We start from the raw sequence: 19,856 nt of genomic DNA on the forward strand, positions 1-19,856 counted from the left end.
TTTCTGCATCTCCCCTTCTTAATCCCCTTGCCCACATTTCCTCTTCCACCACATTTAGCCAAGTTTTTCTCGGTCTTCCCCGTCCTCTACTTCCGACTACACTCATTTCCAACACTCTTCTCACCCAGTCACTTTCATCCCTCCTCAACACATGACCCAACCATCTCAACTTATTTCTCTTCACAACCTCCATCACACACTATATTCCCATCATCTTCCGCAAGTCATCATTTGTCTTCCTCTCTCTCAACGATACTCCACACATCCACCGAACCATTCGCATTTCCACCCTTTCCAGCCTTTGTTGCTGCTCCATGTTCAGTACCCATGTCTCACTCCCATAAATCATCGTACTCCTCACACATGAAGCATACACCTTTCCCTTCAGCTTCAACGACACTCCCCTCTTTGTCAGCACGCCACTCAGTTCCCGAAACTTCTTCCATGCACATCTCACTCTAGCAACCGTCGAAGAGTCTGATCCACCTTCTCCATTCAGCATGTCTCCGAGATAGCAAAATGTTTTCACCCCTTCCAGCTTCGCACCATCTCCGAGATCCAACTCAACAATTCCTTCATCTGCTGCTCCCTCGATGCACACCTTACACTTGAATGTAGCTGCCACACTGGTTAATGACCCTCTCACCCCAGTACATTTTCGATGAACCCATTCAGCACACATTGTACACTGAATGGAGTTCACTCCGACACCCTTCCTGCACACAGCACACGGCCACTTCCCAGTCCTTTCCACCTCACCACATGCTTTACCACTTGCCATCACCTTCGTCTTTCCGATATTCACCTTCAAACCTTTTTCCTCCATACATTCCTTCCACTTGTTCATCTTCTCCTTCAGTCCATCCATACTCTCTGCAATCAACACCAGATCATCTGCATACAGCAGCTCCCACGGTAAACCCTCCTTTACCCTCCGAGCCAGCACCTCCATCACAACTACAAATAGAAGTGGACTTAGTACCGACCCCTGGTGCACTCCTACCCTCACCTCAAACTCACCACTGTTCCCATCCTTCGTCCTTACAGCTGTGCGTGCTCTCTCGTACATGGCCATCACTACTCTGATCAACCATTCCTCCACTCCTAACTTCCTCAATGCCCATGCCATTACTTCGCGTGGGACCCTATCAAATGCTTTCTCCAGATCAACAAACCCAAAAAACAACTTCTTCCTCTTCTCCATGTACTTCTCCTGCAACTGCCTTACAATAAAAATTGCATCTGTCGTTCCTCTTCCTGGCATAAATCCAAACTGCATTTCGTCAATCTTTACCTTCTTCCTTATCCTCTTCTCCAACACCCTTTCCAATACCTTCATTCCATGCTCCAATAACTTTGTTGCTCTATAGGAGCCACAGTCCAGAGGGTCACCTTTCCCCTTGTACAGAGGGACGAGGGTACTCAGTTCCAATCCACTGGAATGCGGCTGCCTTTCACCAACAGATTACAGATCTCTGTCATTCTCTTCACACCCCAACTTCCCGCTGCCTTCAACATATCTCCCACAACTCCCGTCGGCCCTCCTGCTTTTCTACTCTTCATTGCTCTTTTAGCTTCCTCAACTTCCTTCTCAGTTATCTTCTCTGCTGGTCCTAAAACCGGATTACTCTCGATGTTTCTATCCCATTCATTTTCTACATTCAACAGCCTTTCCATATATCTCTTCCATCTTCCTTTAATTCCATCTGAATCCACAACAATTTGTCCCACTTCATCCTTCAAGCAACTCACCCCCGTTACATCAAATCTCTCTCTCGCTATCTGCTTTGCAATCCTGAATACCGCTCTCTTACCCTCCTCCGAATCCAAGCGTTCTCCAAACATTTTCCTATGGGCCTCCTGTGCCTTTGCAACCTCTTTCTTTGCAGCCTTCTTGGCTTCCTTATAACTTTCATGTGCAGCCTCTTCTTCCACCGTATCCTTTGCCTTTTGCCATTCCTTGAACTTCTTCCTCTTCTCTTCAATCGTCTTTCCAACTTCATCATCCCACCACCATGTTTCCGAGTGCCTCGGTGGTCCTTTTGTCCATCCACATACCTCACCAACGGCTCCCAATAAACTAGCTTTCATTGACATCCAACCACTTTCAAGCTCAACCACATCATCTTCAACCATACTCAGCCTCTCTCTTAATGCTTCCTTCACTGTCGCCTCTTTCAACCTCCACACCTTCATCCTCGGTTGGTACTTCACCCGCCGAATTATCCGCGCACCTTTCACCCTTATATCACAGACAACCAGGTGGTGCTGCGAAACAGTCTCCTCCCCTGGGATCACCTTTGTGTCCCGGAGGTTTCCCCTATCTCGCTGACGCACCATCAGGTAGTCAATGGTTGTCGTCAACCCACCTGACGTGTATGTAATAAGCTTATTATTCGCTTTCTGGAATTGAGTATTACAGAGCAACAAATCAGCTCCATCAGCAAACTCCAAGATCCTTTCACCTTCTCCATTTCTCACACCATATCCATAACCCCCATGGACTCCCTCAAAACCGTCTGGACTCCTTCCCACATGTCCATTCAAGTCTCCTCCAACCACAACAACTTCCTCATCTTTCACATTTCCCATCAACTTCTCCATCGCACACCAGAACATGTTCTTCTCTTCATCGCTTCGACCGACCTGCGGGGCATATCCCGAGATGACGTTCACCAAGAGATTTCCGATCACAATTCTCACCATAATCAACCTTTCACTCACTCTAGTCACACTCACTACACTGTCTACAAACTCCTCAGAAAACATTACACCAACACCATGCACGCCTTCCGGGCACCCTTGCCACATAAACTTGTACTTCTGCCCCTGCCTCCCCTTCACCATTCTAACACCACTTCCCTTCCACCGTGTCTCCTGCACACAACATATGTCCACTCTTCTTCTGACCAATGTTTCAACCACTTCTCCAGATCTCCCTGTCATTGTCCCTACATTCCATGTACCAAACCTCAGAAACCGATCTCCACGTGGGGCATCAGACGATTGGTCATCATAAATGGAAAAATTTCCTCCCTTGCTTCGATCGGGTTCCCCACCTTGAGTTTTAACGAGAGGGGGTGAGGACCCCCACGGGGTACTTCGGGCTGTACCCTGCCCATCAGTTGTACTCATCATGGTTTCCTTTTGAGGCGATGTTTTTATGGCCGGATGCCCTTCCTGACGCCAACCCTTTTAGTCGCCTTTTACGACACGCAGGGATACGGTGTACCTATTCTGACCGGGGTACACACCTGGGAGAAAGCTATTCACACAAAAAAAAGAAGATTAAAAACAATTGTGCATAAGCCAGACTTTTCACACCAGTAAACACGTCTTTATTTGAGCGGTGCATAATGGCGCATTCGGTGAAATAAAAATACTGTCACCCGATGTACATATTTGAAGCAAAAACGTGCATGCCTTACGTGCATATATAATACTGTTGTGGGGCCGGGTGTCGGTGGCGAGCACGACCGCTCGAGGGAGCAGTAGAGTCTGCTCTACCGAACACACCGGAATTTATAGGTCGTCACCCCGGATAACTCTCGAGCCGACGGGTCACTTAAAGGACCGTGGTCGCCAATACTTTGACGGCGTGGGGTAGGGTTAATTGCCTAATTTCAATATACCTAAATACTCATGCAGTCTAACTACCGGGGAACCACACCCTCAGCCGACTATATCTGATCCGAGTCGCAGGTAACGACTCGGATCTGGCGTAACCGAGTGGATTTACCAGAGCTGCGCCGGACCAAATGAACAATTTACCCTCGCTATCTCTCAATACACAGTGTGCCAAGCCAATGAAAGAAATGACAGGGAACGAGCTGGGACATTCAACAATAGGGAAATTTATTTATAATAATAATCAGGGAGGGAAGCACACACAGAGCAGAGTTATCCGAATAAGAAATGTAATGTACAATGAGCAAAAGAAAGCACTTGCACAATTCTACTTGAAGATGGGCCCACAGACACACACACAAAGAAATGGACCCCGTCGGGTCTTTATTGAAGGCTTCCAGCTCGAGGACAGGGAGCTGGAGACCAGAGCCTGTGCTTGGACCTGTCCACCTCGTGTGGTCTTCGACGATCCAGCTCGGCGGGACTTGAACCCACAACACGATGCCGCTCCAAGCACCAGGTACCACGCTCTCCAACCGGCCATGCACCAATCGACCAAGACCAGGGAGAAGATCAGAGACGACGATGATCCAGGACCAGACGAACCAGCCAGCACCAAGACCCGCGACCCCCAAGACGATGATGATCTCCACCACCCGCTCCCAGCCTGGCATTCCTTTATATTCCTTTTTCCTCGGGGGTCAGAAAATCACCATCTGAGGTGACCTCCACCCGGGCAATTCCACGCGAAGGGGGAAAATAGTCAGATTTTTAAAGCTAGGTATTTTCAGCTAAATGTTACTTTTTCTGATTCTTCATAAGTTGAATTAAAGGGAATGACAAAGTTTTCAAATCTCAGCTACCAGTTGACAAAAAAATCATCATTCAAACATAATCCATAAAATTTGATTCAATTTTTACTTTTCGAGCTATAATCTTCAATTGACCTCCTTCTATACATTTTCAGACATAACCAGTTGTTGAATAATGTCAGTACTTCATTAGGCATGTTTCTCAAACATATTATAGAAAAGATTGCAGGATGTTAAAGGTTTTCAGATAACAGCCCCTGAAATCAGCTGGTCTGAAGGTGATGTAACACGAATCACAAAAATTAATAACTTTTTCTACTTGACAAAAACCCCTGCTGTATTGGAAGTGCCAATTAGAATTCTCCTACTAGTCCCTGTGCTGAACTAAATGGCAGCAGCAACAGACCTCTAATTGTCTTCTGTGCTGTAATCTGGACATGTGAACATCGGTAACGCGAGTCACGAATTTTGTAACATGAGTCACGATAATCAGGTGGGTTTAGTTTCAAGAAATAGCAATAGATTGCGCGACGGAGGAATTTTTATATCCCAGAATCCTTTGCGTGAAGTCGTGGCGTGTTATAGCTTGTTTGCAAGCGTAAATTTTTGAAGTGACAATCGTCTATCATCCATCATCAGTCAAGGTAAGGATGACCATATGCAGTTTATAATAGATAAATGTGATAATATCGAAGTATATTTTACAATTTATTCAGACATTCACCTCGCAATGTATCCATGATCATTAAGTTTCTCTACCAAGTGTCCAGCACGGAAGTGACGGGATTACGGTAGATCATGCTTTACAATACCGTTGTATTTCTATCCTCGGGGTGAGCACATCCCTCTCAATGTGTGTTTATTTAACGGTAGCCATAGTCCAGTGAGTCCAGCACACAAATTCTGGATCCGCTTTTTTTGGTTACCGTCATTACAGATTTTGTCATGGCGCTCACTGCGGCTGAAAGGCAGCAGAAGAGGCGACAGAAACTTCGCACCGATGGAAAATACGATGATTATAGAAAACGGCAAAGGGAATACAATATGAATTACCGCGGCATGAAGAAAACAAAAGAAATGAAACTGCCGACGACTGAACAAACACAGTTGACGCTAATGAACCGTGAAAAGGTGAGGCAACGGGTGGTGAAGTGCAGAGCTCTGAAGAAGGCACGAGCAACTTTGTCCCCTACCGTGCATTCTTCACCCTTCAACAGTGCCAGCGCTTTGGGGAAAGCAATGCGCAAGGCAAAACGGGCATTGACTTCCTCACTGCCGAGGACCCCGAAGCGAAGAAAAGCCGTGATCAGAAAGCTGTACACTTCAATCCAAGCAGATCAAGAGAATGATCCTGAACAACAAAAGCCGAAAGGGGGCCAAAACTCCATTCCAAGTAAAACCATTGAGGCGGTGAAAATATTTTACGCCAGGGATGATATTAGTCGGCAAGCTCCAGGCAGAAAAGATGTTGTCACCGTGAGGGCAGATGATGGTACTAAATAAAGTCCAGTACCAAACCAGGCACCTCACTTGCTCCGTAAACGAAGTTTACGTGCTGTTCCAGAAGGAATTCCCAGATACGGAAATTGGTAAAAGCAAGTTCGCTGAACTTCGTCCTCCGCATATTCTACTGAAGAGCAAATTACCACATAATGTTTGCTTGTGCCGGTATCATGAAAATATCGTGACCGCTGTAAATGCTTTGCAGAAGGTCCAGCCGTCTGTACCAATGTATTCACATGACCTCCTTCAAATGTTTCTATGTCACCAAACACGCCACGAATGTTGGTTTAACGAATGTGAAACCTGCTCTGATGCAAAAGGATTCCGAAAGGTGTGTGTTGTTGACGAAAACAGACAAGTTACATGGACAACTTGGAAAAATGACTGTGATGGAAAATTTGCCAAAGTGTGTGCGCTGCGGAGGGTACAACAAATTGAGGAGGGTACAACAAATGATTTGGTGGACCACATTTGTAATCTGATCCCAAAGTTCATGGAGCATTGCTTCGTCAAAAGGGAGCAGGCCTGTTCGTATAACAAGGAACGGGATGCTGCCTCTGCCAGTGAACATTCTGATACAGCTCTTCTTCAGGTGGATTTCTCAGAAAATTACACTTGTGTCTACCAGGATGAGATTCAGTGTGCTCACTGGCAGCAGGCTCAGGTCAGTCTGTTCACAGCTGCATTATGGTTTGAAGGTACAATCCATCCAATTGTATTGGCGTCAGACAACCTTACACATTCGAAGGAAACCATTGTCGCATATATATATATATATATATATATATATATATATATATATATATATATATATATATATATATATATATATATATAGATCGTTTGTTAGACACAATTCCAGACAGTGTCACATGTATCCATATTGTCTGATGGGCCTGCTTCCCAGTTCAAGAATAGGTATATTCTTGCTGCGTTGAAGCCTCTACAGGAGAAACGCAATAAAGAAATCATTTGGAATTTCTTTGCAACATTTCACAGAAAGGGTCCGGTCGACGGAATCGGTGGAGCCGTCAAGCGTGTTGTATGGAATACGGTTAGGAATAGAAAGGCCATTGTTACCAATGCGTCAAGCTTCAGGGAAGCGGCAATGACAAGCAATGTGCTTGTAGCTGAAATAAAGGGCACGGAGATTGAAAGAAGAAATGAAGTCCTGGGAATCAGTCAGGTTTTTAAGGATGCCAGTCCTGTACCTGGCATAGGTGGTGCGCATTGTATGAAGTTGATGAATGACGAGATAGAACTCTGTACAATCACCTCAGACGCTAGGCCTGCAGTTGCATTGCCTGCCTCAGCTGCTGATGCGAACACTAAGATCTGCATTGGGGATTGGGTTCTCATGCAATATGAGAAGACAAATTACCCAGGGGAGGTGAAACGTGTAGAACATGAAGAATGTCAGGTGAGCGTCATGGTGCCAGCTAGAAAAAATTGGAAGTGGCCTGTTCGGCCTGATGAAATTTTCTACACACACGACAATATTGTTCGAAGACTGGAGCCCCCATTCATTGTGAACCACCGTGGCCATTTTTCCTTTGTAGATTTCTGGTTGGCACTCGAGACAGTTTTACTGCACAAAAGTGCATATTGTTTCTGGTATGAATGGCCCATTTGAAAGCTATTAATTCCTAGTTATGGTCTGTTTGAAAGTTAATTAATTCCTAGTTATTTAATGTTATCTCTGTTAAGTTACATCAAATTCACTACCTGTAAATACTAGTCAGTAAGTTCAGCCTTTGTGAAGACAGCCGTGTGGATTATCAGTGTGGGAAAATTTGTAACAGGAGTCACGGTAACGCGAGTCATGATCATAATTTAATTTATTGCCCATATTTTGAAAGGAAAATCAATTCTTTGTATCTTGTATGAAAGCCTGTTTAACTGTAACCCTTTGAACCCAAACGATATTCTTTCGTTTTATCAGTTTAGGACAAATTTGGCATGTACATGAGGTGATTATTTGGCTTTCCCTTTTCTGTAATGTGAGTCACGCTATAAATAAATTCAAATAAAAACTATATTAGACAATTGAATAATTATTATTTTTTTTCTTTTCATACCTTACCCGCAAAGGTTATTACAAACTGAAGTACAACTTCTGACCTGTATCACTGCATTGTATACTCTGAGATATAGATTGTCAATTGCGCTAAAATGTAACGCGAGTCACGATGGAATTGGCCGGCGTGTCGTGGGAAAGTCGCCCTCTGTGGCCATCTCAACCCTCATTGGCCGCCGTGTCGTGGGAAAGTCGCCCTCTGTGGCCATCTCAACCCTCATTGGCCGGCATGTCGTGGGAAAGTCGCTCTCTGTGGCGTGATTGGACAAGGGGCACGCCCCTGCCTTCCTGGGCGGAGTCCCGGTCTGAGGCGATGGAAATCTCCACCCATGTACGTGGCCGAACGCACGTAGGGAATGGCGTCGGTGTGCGAAGTGAAGTGAAGGAGGTTTGTTGTAAACGAAACTCCGTAGCGCACACATGTAATTCCCGTTAGACACAGGTAGGGGGCCCTAACTATAAACACACAATTACCGATATAACTGTTCTATCAGACCTGTCTGTTGTGTGCAGTAAGCTTCCAAATTCATAACAATACACCATGATTATGTACCTGGGATCATTCCAGTTGCATTGGGTCACAGACTAACACCCAGGCCTAGGGCTTGATGCCTGCTGATCTGTGCTGCTTCATGGAATGGTGGTGCATGATTTTATTGGGATGGAGTGAGGTCAACTGTCCAGCCAATGGGGGTAAAGCAGTGTGGTGGAGTCAGGGCATCCATCTCTATAATATGTGATATTTTCAAACTTTAAAAAGGGAATAACTCTGTGAAAATGGATGAAATGCCCTGAAACTCGAACTTGTTCTGTAACTTATCATAATAAAGCTGTGTACCAAGTTTCTGTTGAATATGTTAAAGTGTATGGGGAGTCAGGAAAGCCACAGGCGGGACAGACTGAGAGCAAACCTATTGTCCCTCTGGTGAAATTGGTAGGGGACGAATAAAAGACCAGATAGAACATTGGAGCCATGCCAAAGAAGAATCCTGGGAAACATTGCACAATGTATGGAATAACCCCCCCCCCCCCCAATGGAATTTCTCCAGAAATTGCGGGAAAGCATTTTCAGTGGGATATCTGCTGTTCTGCATGAAAATGGTTCCACCAAATATTGGAATTTCATGCATTAATATTATAATCGTTTTTTAAAATTCAATAAAACATAATTGTAACATTTTATTTACCGAAATATGCCAATGTGACAATCAGGTTGTTAATTGGATTGCAAACTGGCTTAGTGATTGGAAGCAAAGAGTGGCTGTGAGTGGGAGGATGTCTTGCTGGGAGGATGTAAGTAGCGGGGTACCTCATGGATCAGAACTCGGACCATTACTATTCATTATTTACATCAACGATTTGGATAATGGGGTGAAGAGTAAGCTTTCCAAATTTGCGGATGACACAAAGCTTGGAGGTAAAGTGGATAGCAGAGGGGGTGGTGATCAGATACAGGAGAGTATTGATACTTGTATAGATTGGGCAAAAGACTGGCAGATGGAATTAAACCTGAGCAAGTGTGAGGTGTTGGGAATGGGAAAGAGCAATGAAAATAGAGATTACAGGATGCAAGGAGTAATTTTGGAGGGTGTTACACAGAAGAAGGATCTGGGGGTTGTAATAGGTACCGGAGGTAAGCAGGCAGCACAGTGCCAGGCAGTTATAGGTAAAGCAAGTTGGGTTTTAGGTTTTATTTGGAGGGGGATCAATTATAAATCAAAAGAGGTGGTGTTACCATTGCACAGGAATTTAGTGAGGGCCACATCTAGAATATTGTGTCCAGTTTCGGTCACAATTCAGAAAGGACATAGATGTCATAGAGAGGGTTCAGCGCATGGCTACTAGATTGATTCCGGGCCTAGCTTGACTCAGCTATGAGGAGCGGCTGAAGGAGACGGGCTTTATTCACTAGAAAGGAGGCGGTTACGAGGAGTTAGGATAGAGATGTTTAAGATAAATAAAGGTATCTAAAATAAGTGCAGATGAATTATTCAACAGAGTACACAGTGATAGGACCAGGGGACAGCTCGAGAGTAAAGAAGAGGAGAGTTAGGATGGTATTAAGGTAGGGGACTTTTACTCAGAGAGTAGTGAATGCATGGAATGGTCTCCCTGGAAAGGTAGTGGCAGCAGAAAAAGTAGATAAGTTTTAAATTAGAATTGGATAGGTACCTGGAAATCAGAGAGGGGTATAGGGATGTTGGCAGGTCTTTTGGGTAGTTGGAGCATTGATGGGTGATTGTGTGCATGTGTTCAGAGTGCTGTTTGTGGGCGTGTTATGTGGTTGATGTGGTGTTTTAACCAAGCCCATGCCCCCTTCTCTGAGGGGAAGAAGAAAAAGAAAAAAAAAACCAAAAACGTTTTTTTCAAAAACTGCAAAAACTTAAAAAATAATAAATGTTTATTTGTTTAATTACATTTTTTTGCATTTTCTTCCTTGTATCTTGTGTCAATAAATTAGTATGGTGTTCGCACAGACATGTTGGGTTGGATGGCCTCCACCTGTGTTTGATTTCCTTGTAAATTCCTTGTATTTATTTTCAAGGTGGCCTTAGACTTTTGCATTGTCCTACATATATATATATATATATATATATATATATATATATATATATATATATATATATATATATATATATATATATATATATATATATATATATATACATACACACACAGTATGTGTTAACTTTTGGGTCCTCACTTTTACCCAGATTGCAACATATCCCAATGGACGCTCACTTACGGAGTTGGAGATGGTTCAGTTTGCTCTGCGAGACCCTCAAGCAGTATCTGGTCGGGCTTTCTTCTATTTCCGGGACCCTGGTTTTCTCAGGTCAATGTTGCAATCATAAATCTTTCCCTATTCTTAAAAAGATATATATTTTCCAGCTCCTTTTTCTTTTGTCCAAGTTCATTGATATGGCTTAATTGCTTTGAAACTTTCTTTCATTATCATCCCCAATGTGCTCAAAAATGTTGGTTAGTACTTGTTGACCTTTTAATTTTGCTCCAAGTTAGCACCTGTACGAGTTTTCATCCCACAAAGTTGGATATTCATGAAATGTACTTGGTATTTGTTTTTCAGTGATGTACCAAAGGAATGCTTGCCGCATTTTGAAGCAGAATCAGGGGAAGCAACAAAGAGGATTGAAGATTTAAAGCAGCGGCTCAGAGCTGCGGGTTTGGTGCAACGCAACCCGTGAGTCATGGAAACTCATTACACTGAATGCAAATGATGTGGCAAAGTAAAGTTGTCTGGATGTTTGCATTAGATGTTATTTATTTATTTATTATGTTTATTATTTTGTTCTTGCCATGAATTTAAAAACAGTTACCAATGTCTTATTTATCTGGTAGATATTCAGCTTGCTGGGGACGTCAAACTCAGGCTGGACCTGCGACAATTGGACTGGAGGAATTTGGGCGTATGGTCTTGGATGACCTGGGCCAAGCATTGGATCGGATGGCAACAGAAATGGTTGGTTTAAAAAAAAAAAAGTTATTTAATCTACATCACTTTGCAGGAGTTTATTTTCGTCAAACATTTTGCTTTCTCATGTGAATTTACATTTTGATCAATGTGCAAAGCAAGGCTTTGATGTCGCCAAACGTTTCTTTCAGCCAATGATATTCCTGGCTCTTTCAAAATATTGAGACATTGAGTCTCCAAGAGCAGTATATCAGCACATTGTGAAATGAGGGACAACACTTCCTTGTGTCTCACACCAAACTTGTACCGTTTCACATGCACACAGTACCCACTTAGTGATTTTGAGATGCATTTTGTGCCGGATCACGAATGATAGGCTGGCAAATTGAATTTACTTGAATTATTTTGACGTTTCTTTTACTTTGAGCCATTTGAAAACATCCTTGGTATTCTGAGTGTTTGTACATATTTGGTGTGTAGGGTTCTGAGGACATGGGTGAGAGCGAGAAGCAGTTGTGCTTTGTGCAGTGCCGTGCACCCGAGGGAGCCATCCGACATGTTCTTGTGCCTTCAACCATTAAGCAGCTTGAAGGTCGACAGCCAAGGCTGCTTTTGTTGCGTGGGAAACGTGGCAGTGGAAAAACCAGCTTCTTGGTATAATTAATCACACTAACATATATATATATATATATATATATATATATATATATATATATATATATATATATATATATATATATATATGTAAACACACATATACAGTATGTGTATATAAAAGTATGTGCAGGCGTTCATTTGTGAGCACTCCTAGATGGAATGAGTTTATATTTGGTGGTTGTACTTGGGATGAACCTTGGAAAGTTTTATTTTTTTTAGGTTTTTTTTTTTTAGTCATTAAAAAAAAAATTCAGTTGCAGGTGTTCGGGGAGGGGGGGGGGGAAGTGGTTGGTGACGAATTCTCGATTTAAATGTGTAGTGCCCAGTGTGAAATCTCGAGCCCAGTGTGAAAATAGATGTAAATGTGAAATCGAATTTCAGCCCATTGGGAGAACCTTCTAGAATTGAAAACTACTTGGTCAACTTACATATGCATCCATCCATTGAGACCATAATCTGTGCAGAGCGTTGATGCTGTCTCAGCAGTCTCCTTGACCTTTGGGCACAATCCTGGATGGATCACCACTCCGACACAGGATACCAGCAAGCAGGCACTCATTTTGCCGACCTTGGAAGGATGCCGGGCAGTGTCAACCCCACCTGTTTTTTTATTCAACAGCCGAGTGGGATTTGAACTCGGGGTCCTAGGATCCCCAGCCCACCACCCTAAACATTAAGCCAACACCAAGCAAGGCTTACATTTGTGTTCTGTATTTTATGCACTTCTAAACCACTGGATAAAATAAGTTGAAAAGTGGTGGTTGTATTCTGTGTGTATATATAATGTTCCACCAAGTTGGGATGGCTACTTCCAACTTGGGTTTTTAGTCCCTTGCTGGTTTCACTGGAGGGGACTATAGGTTTGCTCACCATCTATCCATTCATCTGTCCCACCTGTGGTTTTTTCAGACTTTTCTCCCATACCCTCTAACACATTCAACTGAAAATTGGAACGTGACTTTATTACCTCCTCCACCGAAGGTGAAGGAGGTTGTTTTCACCCCTTTTTTGTTTGTTTGTCTGTGTGTGTGCAGGATCTATCAAAAAGTTGTGGACGGATGTGGATGAAATTTTGTGGGCAGGTTCAGTATGTGACAAGGACGAACTGAATAGATTTTACTGACTACTGGAATTTTAAAAGTGATTCTTCACCATTGAGGCATCGGCCCAAAAACGATGTATAGAATGATGTTTCAAAAATATTTTGGGCCTGATATGTTCTCGTGGATCAGGCATTGTGTGGTGGAGGTATGCACCCTTCCAAGTGCCTTTCTAGTTACTAGTACGTGCAAAAAAACAAACAAACATAAAAAACTGTGCCAGAAACAACCACACAGGCCATTCCTTCACTCTGGCGTGGCCGAACGTGCAAACCAAAAAAAAAAAAAAAAAAAAAAAAAAAAAACTTTCAAACAACCACAGTCCATTCCTTCACTCTCGTAAATGACGACTGGATTTGGGCATTGTGTTTATCTATAAATGCGCATAAGAAATCGAGAAATTATTAGAATACACTAAGTCATCACTATCCGGAAGTCCATACGTCGTAACCCGTAATGTGGAACGCGGCTGTGGATCTCTTCCCCATCGGCCACGCCTACGCAGCAACGTGTCCTGTGATTGGTAACTAAATGGCGCATCGGCCACGCCTACTCAGCAACGTGTCCTGTCATTGGTTGGTAAATAAATGGCCATAACTTGGGAACCACTTGTCCGATTAATATTAAACCTTGAAAAGGCACATCCTCAGGTCCCCAGCAATATACCTGGAAAGTTTCAATTAGATCGGACCAGTGGTTGTCGAGAAACAGCGAACAGACACACACACACTGCTGGAATTATAGATAGATAAGTTATAGAACAAGTTTGAGTTTCAGGGCATTTCGTCAATTTTTCAGTTGTGCCCTTTTTTGGATTTTGAAAATATCACATCGGGACGGGATGTTTATTGGAACGCAATTCTCGCTCTTGTTTATTTTATTTTATTTTATGTTAAAGTGGGAAATTATTTCACCTGCTAATGCCCTTCTGCACCACTTGACAGAATACCTTCAACAATGTTATCACTAAAAAAACAGATCAAACTACCAGAACTTTGACAAATCATTGTAAAATATGCCATTTCTGTGTTGTAGTATCATGAAAACTACACCCGCTTCCTGCTCCCGCAAGGAGCCGGTGTTTCCAGCAACTCTAATAATGGAATGGTGTGTTCATCGTCGCTTTAATTAATGATATGGGCATTGGCATTGTGTAAACATGAGGTGTGTTTGTTTGCTGAGTCGCTTTCCCTATATGATGTGCCACTTGGGATTGGGGAACAGTATCGCAAAGTTATCCAAACTTGAGGATTGACAGGATAGCTCAGAGGCAGAAAATTATCCTTGAGCTTTCAAGTCTTGGTTAATTTATTGACCCAACTATAAACGGCCGTTCTGTTGCATTGAAGGTCGTTGCTTTGTTTCAATGTGCAAGGCTTTCTTTGTCGATGCAAAATCTGCAGTCCCATCTACTAATATTTTGACGTCAAAGATCCGATGGTATGGAACTGCCTTTCCATGAAGGTGACTCTACCCTACTTATTGCAACGTTTTAGTTCTCTGTTGACCAATTTGCCGGTTAGATTTGAGGGGTTTTTTTCCTGGGCATCATATTGATGTAATCATACTAAAATATGCAATTTGACATCTGTTTCTATCTGACGGGGGACGCATTCGGTCGTTACTTGTGCGATTTCAACCAAACCTGCCAGGGGGACAAAGGGTCATATGACGAAGGTTGTAGTAATTTAATTTGCCCTATTCCCCCAGGGGCTTTGCTGCCTTGGATGATGCCATGTTAAGGTGTATATTTAGCAACTTGTGGAATTTTTGCAAGGCTGCTTCCAATAACAAAATCACCATCACCATCATCCCAATTTTTTTTGAAATGCATAAATTGGCGTCTGTCTGTCGACGGTCCTTCAAAGAGGGTTGGAGTCTTCCCACGATAGACTTTTATGGACATGTGCAGTGTTGTGTCGTAAAACGTCAAATGGGCGATGAAAACAGAATAAGAATTCGAGCCTTTGAACATCAAAAGAAAAGATTGTCACCGTGTAAATTGGCTGGGTGTTGGCACCTCTTTCACCAGCCAAAGGATTTCTGTGAATCCATGGGACTGTGTCAATCTGTGAACTTTCCAACGCAGATTTCTCCAAATGGCAAATCCTTCTTTTTGGATTCGGTGATGACCAACTTCCACACCAATGTATCTTGCTCTTCCTCTGCCCCAATTGGTTCACCTGATCATGTGTTTGTGAAGGCCAACATCTCTCTGGTCATTGTCAGAGAACAGCCTCAGCACCGGCAAGTCTGGCAAGAGCTGCAAGCAGCCATCACATTTCAGGACTGCTTTCCTGTATCTACCGCCCCTGATATTAATTCACCCTGGGAATTCTTCCACAGAAACCTGCTCTGAAAAAAGTCTGGAATCCATATTTTCTACCCCCATTAACGTTTTCCAAGGCGACCTCTATCCAAATTTCTGGTTTTTTTCTTCCTGAGTTGCTTCTGCATTCATGTTATCCACCATATGAGTCCTCACCAACCCTTTTTATTCTTCCCACATCCCTTATTTCTCCGAGTCTCCCTCTACTTTGTCCCTCAACCCGACTGTTGGTGTGTCCACCCTACCCCTTTCTGCTGTTTCTTTCATTCTGTTATGTCTTGGTCCATTATATTCTTCACCCAACTATGTGTATAATTTTCTTATGTCCAACTCATCCATAACTAAGCCTCGACTTTGTTTACAAAGAATGGGATATCGAGAAGGGCCTTTGGTAGAGCGCATACCTCCACCACGCATCGCTTGATCCAGTGGAACATATTGAGGCCAATAACTTTTTGAGATGCTGTATCATGCTTATACGAGGTGTGTTCAAAAAGTATCCAACCTTAATTTTTGGTGCGTAAACAAATGAAGCCAGGGAGGCGTGGTTTGGTGCACGTATGTCGGCGATCCTAATCCGTATGCGTGAATATCTTCCCACCTGCAGAAGCTGTCAGTCGCCGACAGACCACTGATGAGTGAGGAAGTGTAAGTGAGCGCCGTCAGATTTTCGTTTTTGACGGCAAAACTTGAACAACGCTACTGTGTCAAATTTTGTGTAAAGCTTGGCGATTCCCAAGTGGAAACGATCCGCAAGATTCAACAGGCCTTCGGGAATGAAGCAATGGGCACCACACAGATAAAAGAGTGGTACAACCGCTTCAAAGATGGTCGCACATCAGTGGAAAGTGAAGCACGTTCTGGTAGGCCCTCAACATCCCGAAATGAGATAGTCATTGACCAAGTGAGGACCCTGCTGATGCAGGATCGTCGAATCACGATCAGAGAACTTGCAGACGAGGCAGGCGTTAGCAGCATTGGATTCGTTCATTCCATTGTGACTGAGGATTTGGGCTTAAGGAGAATCTCAGTGAAGTTCGTGCCAAATCTGCTAACGATCGAGCAGAAGCAACTCCGTTTGGAGATCGCACAGGACATGCTGGAGACTGTGAACAGCGATCCCAACTTCTTCAACACAGTGATCACTGGCGATGAGACCACAGTGATCCGTCATTTTGTCAAAAACGAAAATCCGAGGGCGCTCACTTACACTTCCTCACTCATCGGCGGTCTGTCGGCGACTGACAGCTTCTGCAGGTGGGAAAATATTCACGCATACGAATTAGGATCGCCTACATACGTGCACCAAACCACGCCTCCCTAGCTTCATTTGTTTACGCACAAAAAATTAAGGCTGGATACTTTTTGAACACACCTCTTGTATGCTTTTTAGCCATATCGAAGGTGAAGAATGACTTTAAAAATTAATCCTCATATCTGGATCTGGATTCAGATCTTCACCAAAATCGAACCAATTTGTCCTTGTCACACACCCAACCTGTCCACCAAGTTTCGTCTGAATCCGTCACCAGCTTTTCGAGATATCATGATATTTATTGTTTTTGGCCCTATCTCTCAATGGTGAAGTATCACTTAAATAATTCTGGTCACCGGATCCAGATCCGGATCTTCACCAAAATCGAATCGGTTCTTCTATATCGCACACCCAATCTGTCCACAAAATTTCATCCGAATCCGTCCACAACCTTTTGAGATATCCTGTACACAAACAGAAAGGGGTGAAAACATCACCACCTTCCACCTTTGGTGGTGGAGGTAATAACGTAACTACCCCCTCCCCCCTCCCGCCCCCAGTGAGGTTTTTATTAAATTAGGAATCATATTTCTTGTAATGTTAGCAAGCTACAGGTAGAAGACAAAAAAATAGAAGCACCAATGTAAAGTCACTTAATAGGGTGTTGCGCCACCATGTGCAGTAAGAACGGCCTGTACGAGCCATGGCACAGTCCACCGGCATGTATAATTCCGCAGGAGGGACGTGGCGCCATTCTTCCACGAGAAAGTCTATCAACTCACACTTGTTTGATGGAGGTGGAAAACGCTGTCTCATGTGACATTCCAGAATGTCCCATAAATGCTCGATTGGGTTCGGATCTGGCAATTGAGAAGGCCATGGCATATGGATAACATCAGTGTCAAGCTCATCAAATCATTGGGCGACCACACATGCTCTCTAGATGGGGGCATTCGGGGGTGGGTTTTCCTCTTGCAGCCATGTTAGCCATAATTATAGGTAACCAGGTCTGTGCAGCATTTTTATACATGGCCCTAAGCATGCTGGGATGTTATTTGCTGAATTAACACATGGGCCACATGTGTGGAAGATGTTGCTTCATGTCCCTCATTTACCCAGGTGTTCCTTTTTTATTTTTTTTTTATTATCTTGCCAAAACGAAGTTTTTGCAAGATATGTTAGTCAGCTTGTATTTTTTTTTTGTTGTTGTTTGTTTGTTTGTTTGTCTGTAATCACGTATAAAAAATTCTGCAGAGCACAGTTATCATTGGAAAGTTTTGTAATTTCGCATATCAGAGGCCTATAGAGGTCCCTTTCAGCGCATAAAATTTTGAAGTCCAAGGTCAAAGGTCAAGGTCACTTTGTCGCAAATCAGGGGAGTCGACGAAACCCTTATTTTTTTGAGTAATTTTGATCGGATCGTCTTCAAACTTCATCGGAATATAGTTCATGGTCTGGCGCTCAGCTGATTAATTTTTGGTGGCGATTGGCCTTGACCTTCATGGTTAGCGCGTGAGGTCAAACATATTTGACCCCAAGGTCAAATTTTCAAGTTTTAGGAACCATATCGTGTAGTACCTCAAATTGAACACCTCGCTGAGTGCTTTCTTGATATGTCAAGCTTGAGACATTATGACGTCATTTGGTGACGTTATGAGGCAAAAGCATATTTTTCATGGTTACTCTGTAGAACGATTCTCATCCGAATCTCTCGTAGGCAGATATTCCTCAAGGAGTCGCTCCTGGTGGATAGCAGCTCTGTTCCCCTCAGTGTGACCTTAAAGAAGTCACACGTGGTCACCTTTTGGCAAGATGTGGGTGACATTGGTTTATTTTTTATTTTTCTTTGTCCACCACCTGTATACCTTGATGGTTTGAAAAGTTCTTCTTAAATGGCATGTTGCGTTTCGGGATGGTCCCTCGGGTTCATTTGACTTGGTCTGTCTGGATGTGTGTTCTTGTGTGCAGGCACATCTGGTGCACCGCCTCCAGGAAGAAGTGAATATTCCCCATGTACCAGCCTCCCACTGCCCGCTTGTATTTTTCTACTTTGTGGAGGCAACTGGTCAGTTGTTCTGCCCATCGTCGATGCTCAAACACCTGAGCAATGTTCTGCGTAAAGGGTGTAATCCTGATTTTCCGACTGAAAGTACAAAGTAAGAACCGACTTTGATTGTATGCATGGTGGAGCCTGCAGAAATCGAATAAACCGTTGGTTTTTCTTTTCATCTTTTTGTTGGACTGAAAATGTTGGAATATTTTGTCCTACGAAGGGATATTTTTGACTTTCGTTTTAAGGTTTGATCCTTGAAAAATTTTTTTTAATGTTTATCTGTTCCGTATTGATAAGAGTATCGTGACAGCAGAGTGAAACTTAAAAATAATCCTTCATGTGCGCGTGCATGTTTTACCCACAATGTGAAGCAGCGTGTCTTATTACAGCGCGGCGACATCGCGCTGTTATACAATTGGCTATTCTGTCCTGTGTCTTCTGTCGCACTTGATCTGAGGGCTATAAATAGAAATTTGTCCAACGTCACAACTCACAACTCTTCCCATCATGCATGTTAATTCACCGTGTCTACATTTAAATTTTATAACTGCAAAATTGTTTCATCATTCTTAACCTTTTACTGCCCCCAGCCGCGCGATATCGAAGTATTCGCTTCTTGTTGTGAGTGGACAACAGTACAGTTTGCAATGTGACGTACATTACCGGTCCTTGCATCGATCAGCATGACGGCACAACTTGCTGTACCGTTGTGTCTGTTGTGATTGGTTTTTGAGATGACTATTGTAAATGTGTAGCGTGGAGCCCCCAGAGCCTTGACGGAAACCTAATTGAACCACTCTGTTCACCATGGAATGAGTGAGCTTGAATATAATTTGCAATGAGCCGACACAAGGCTCTGAAAGATCGATGATGCGATATTGCTCATCATATCGACCAAAAATTGCTCGTTTTGGTGACTGTGTAATACCTTGTTAGATATCCAATAACAAAAATCTGAATTAAAAACGGTGCATATTTCCTTCCTTTCCTAATGTTTTTGGTAATATAGT

At 43.2% G+C, this 19,856-nt stretch overlaps 1 protein-coding gene across 2 annotated transcripts in view; it reads left to right on the top strand.

The window, feature by feature from the left end:
- Positions 1–19,856, top strand: part of TEP1 (telomerase associated protein 1) — a 154,492-nt gene that overhangs the window by 60,575 nt on the left and 74,061 nt on the right. For both annotated transcript variants that reach the window (XM_085894781.1, XM_085894782.1), the window contains exons 19-23: positions 10,734–10,855; positions 11,108–11,221; positions 11,380–11,500; positions 11,933–12,106; positions 18,762–18,949. In XM_085894781.1, the coding sequence (XP_085750907.1) occupies positions 10,734–10,855; positions 11,108–11,221; positions 11,380–11,500; positions 11,933–12,106; positions 18,762–18,949 (719 nt within the window). The remainder of the gene's footprint in view (positions 1–10,733; positions 10,856–11,107; positions 11,222–11,379; positions 11,501–11,932; positions 12,107–18,761; positions 18,950–19,856) is intronic.

This window comes from Eptatretus burgeri, chromosome 9 (assembly GCF_056783735.1).
Source record: "Eptatretus burgeri isolate ZD-2024b chromosome 9, Ebu_testis_v1, whole genome shotgun sequence".
NCBI lineage: Eukaryota > Metazoa > Chordata > Myxini > Myxiniformes > Myxinidae > Eptatretus > Eptatretus burgeri.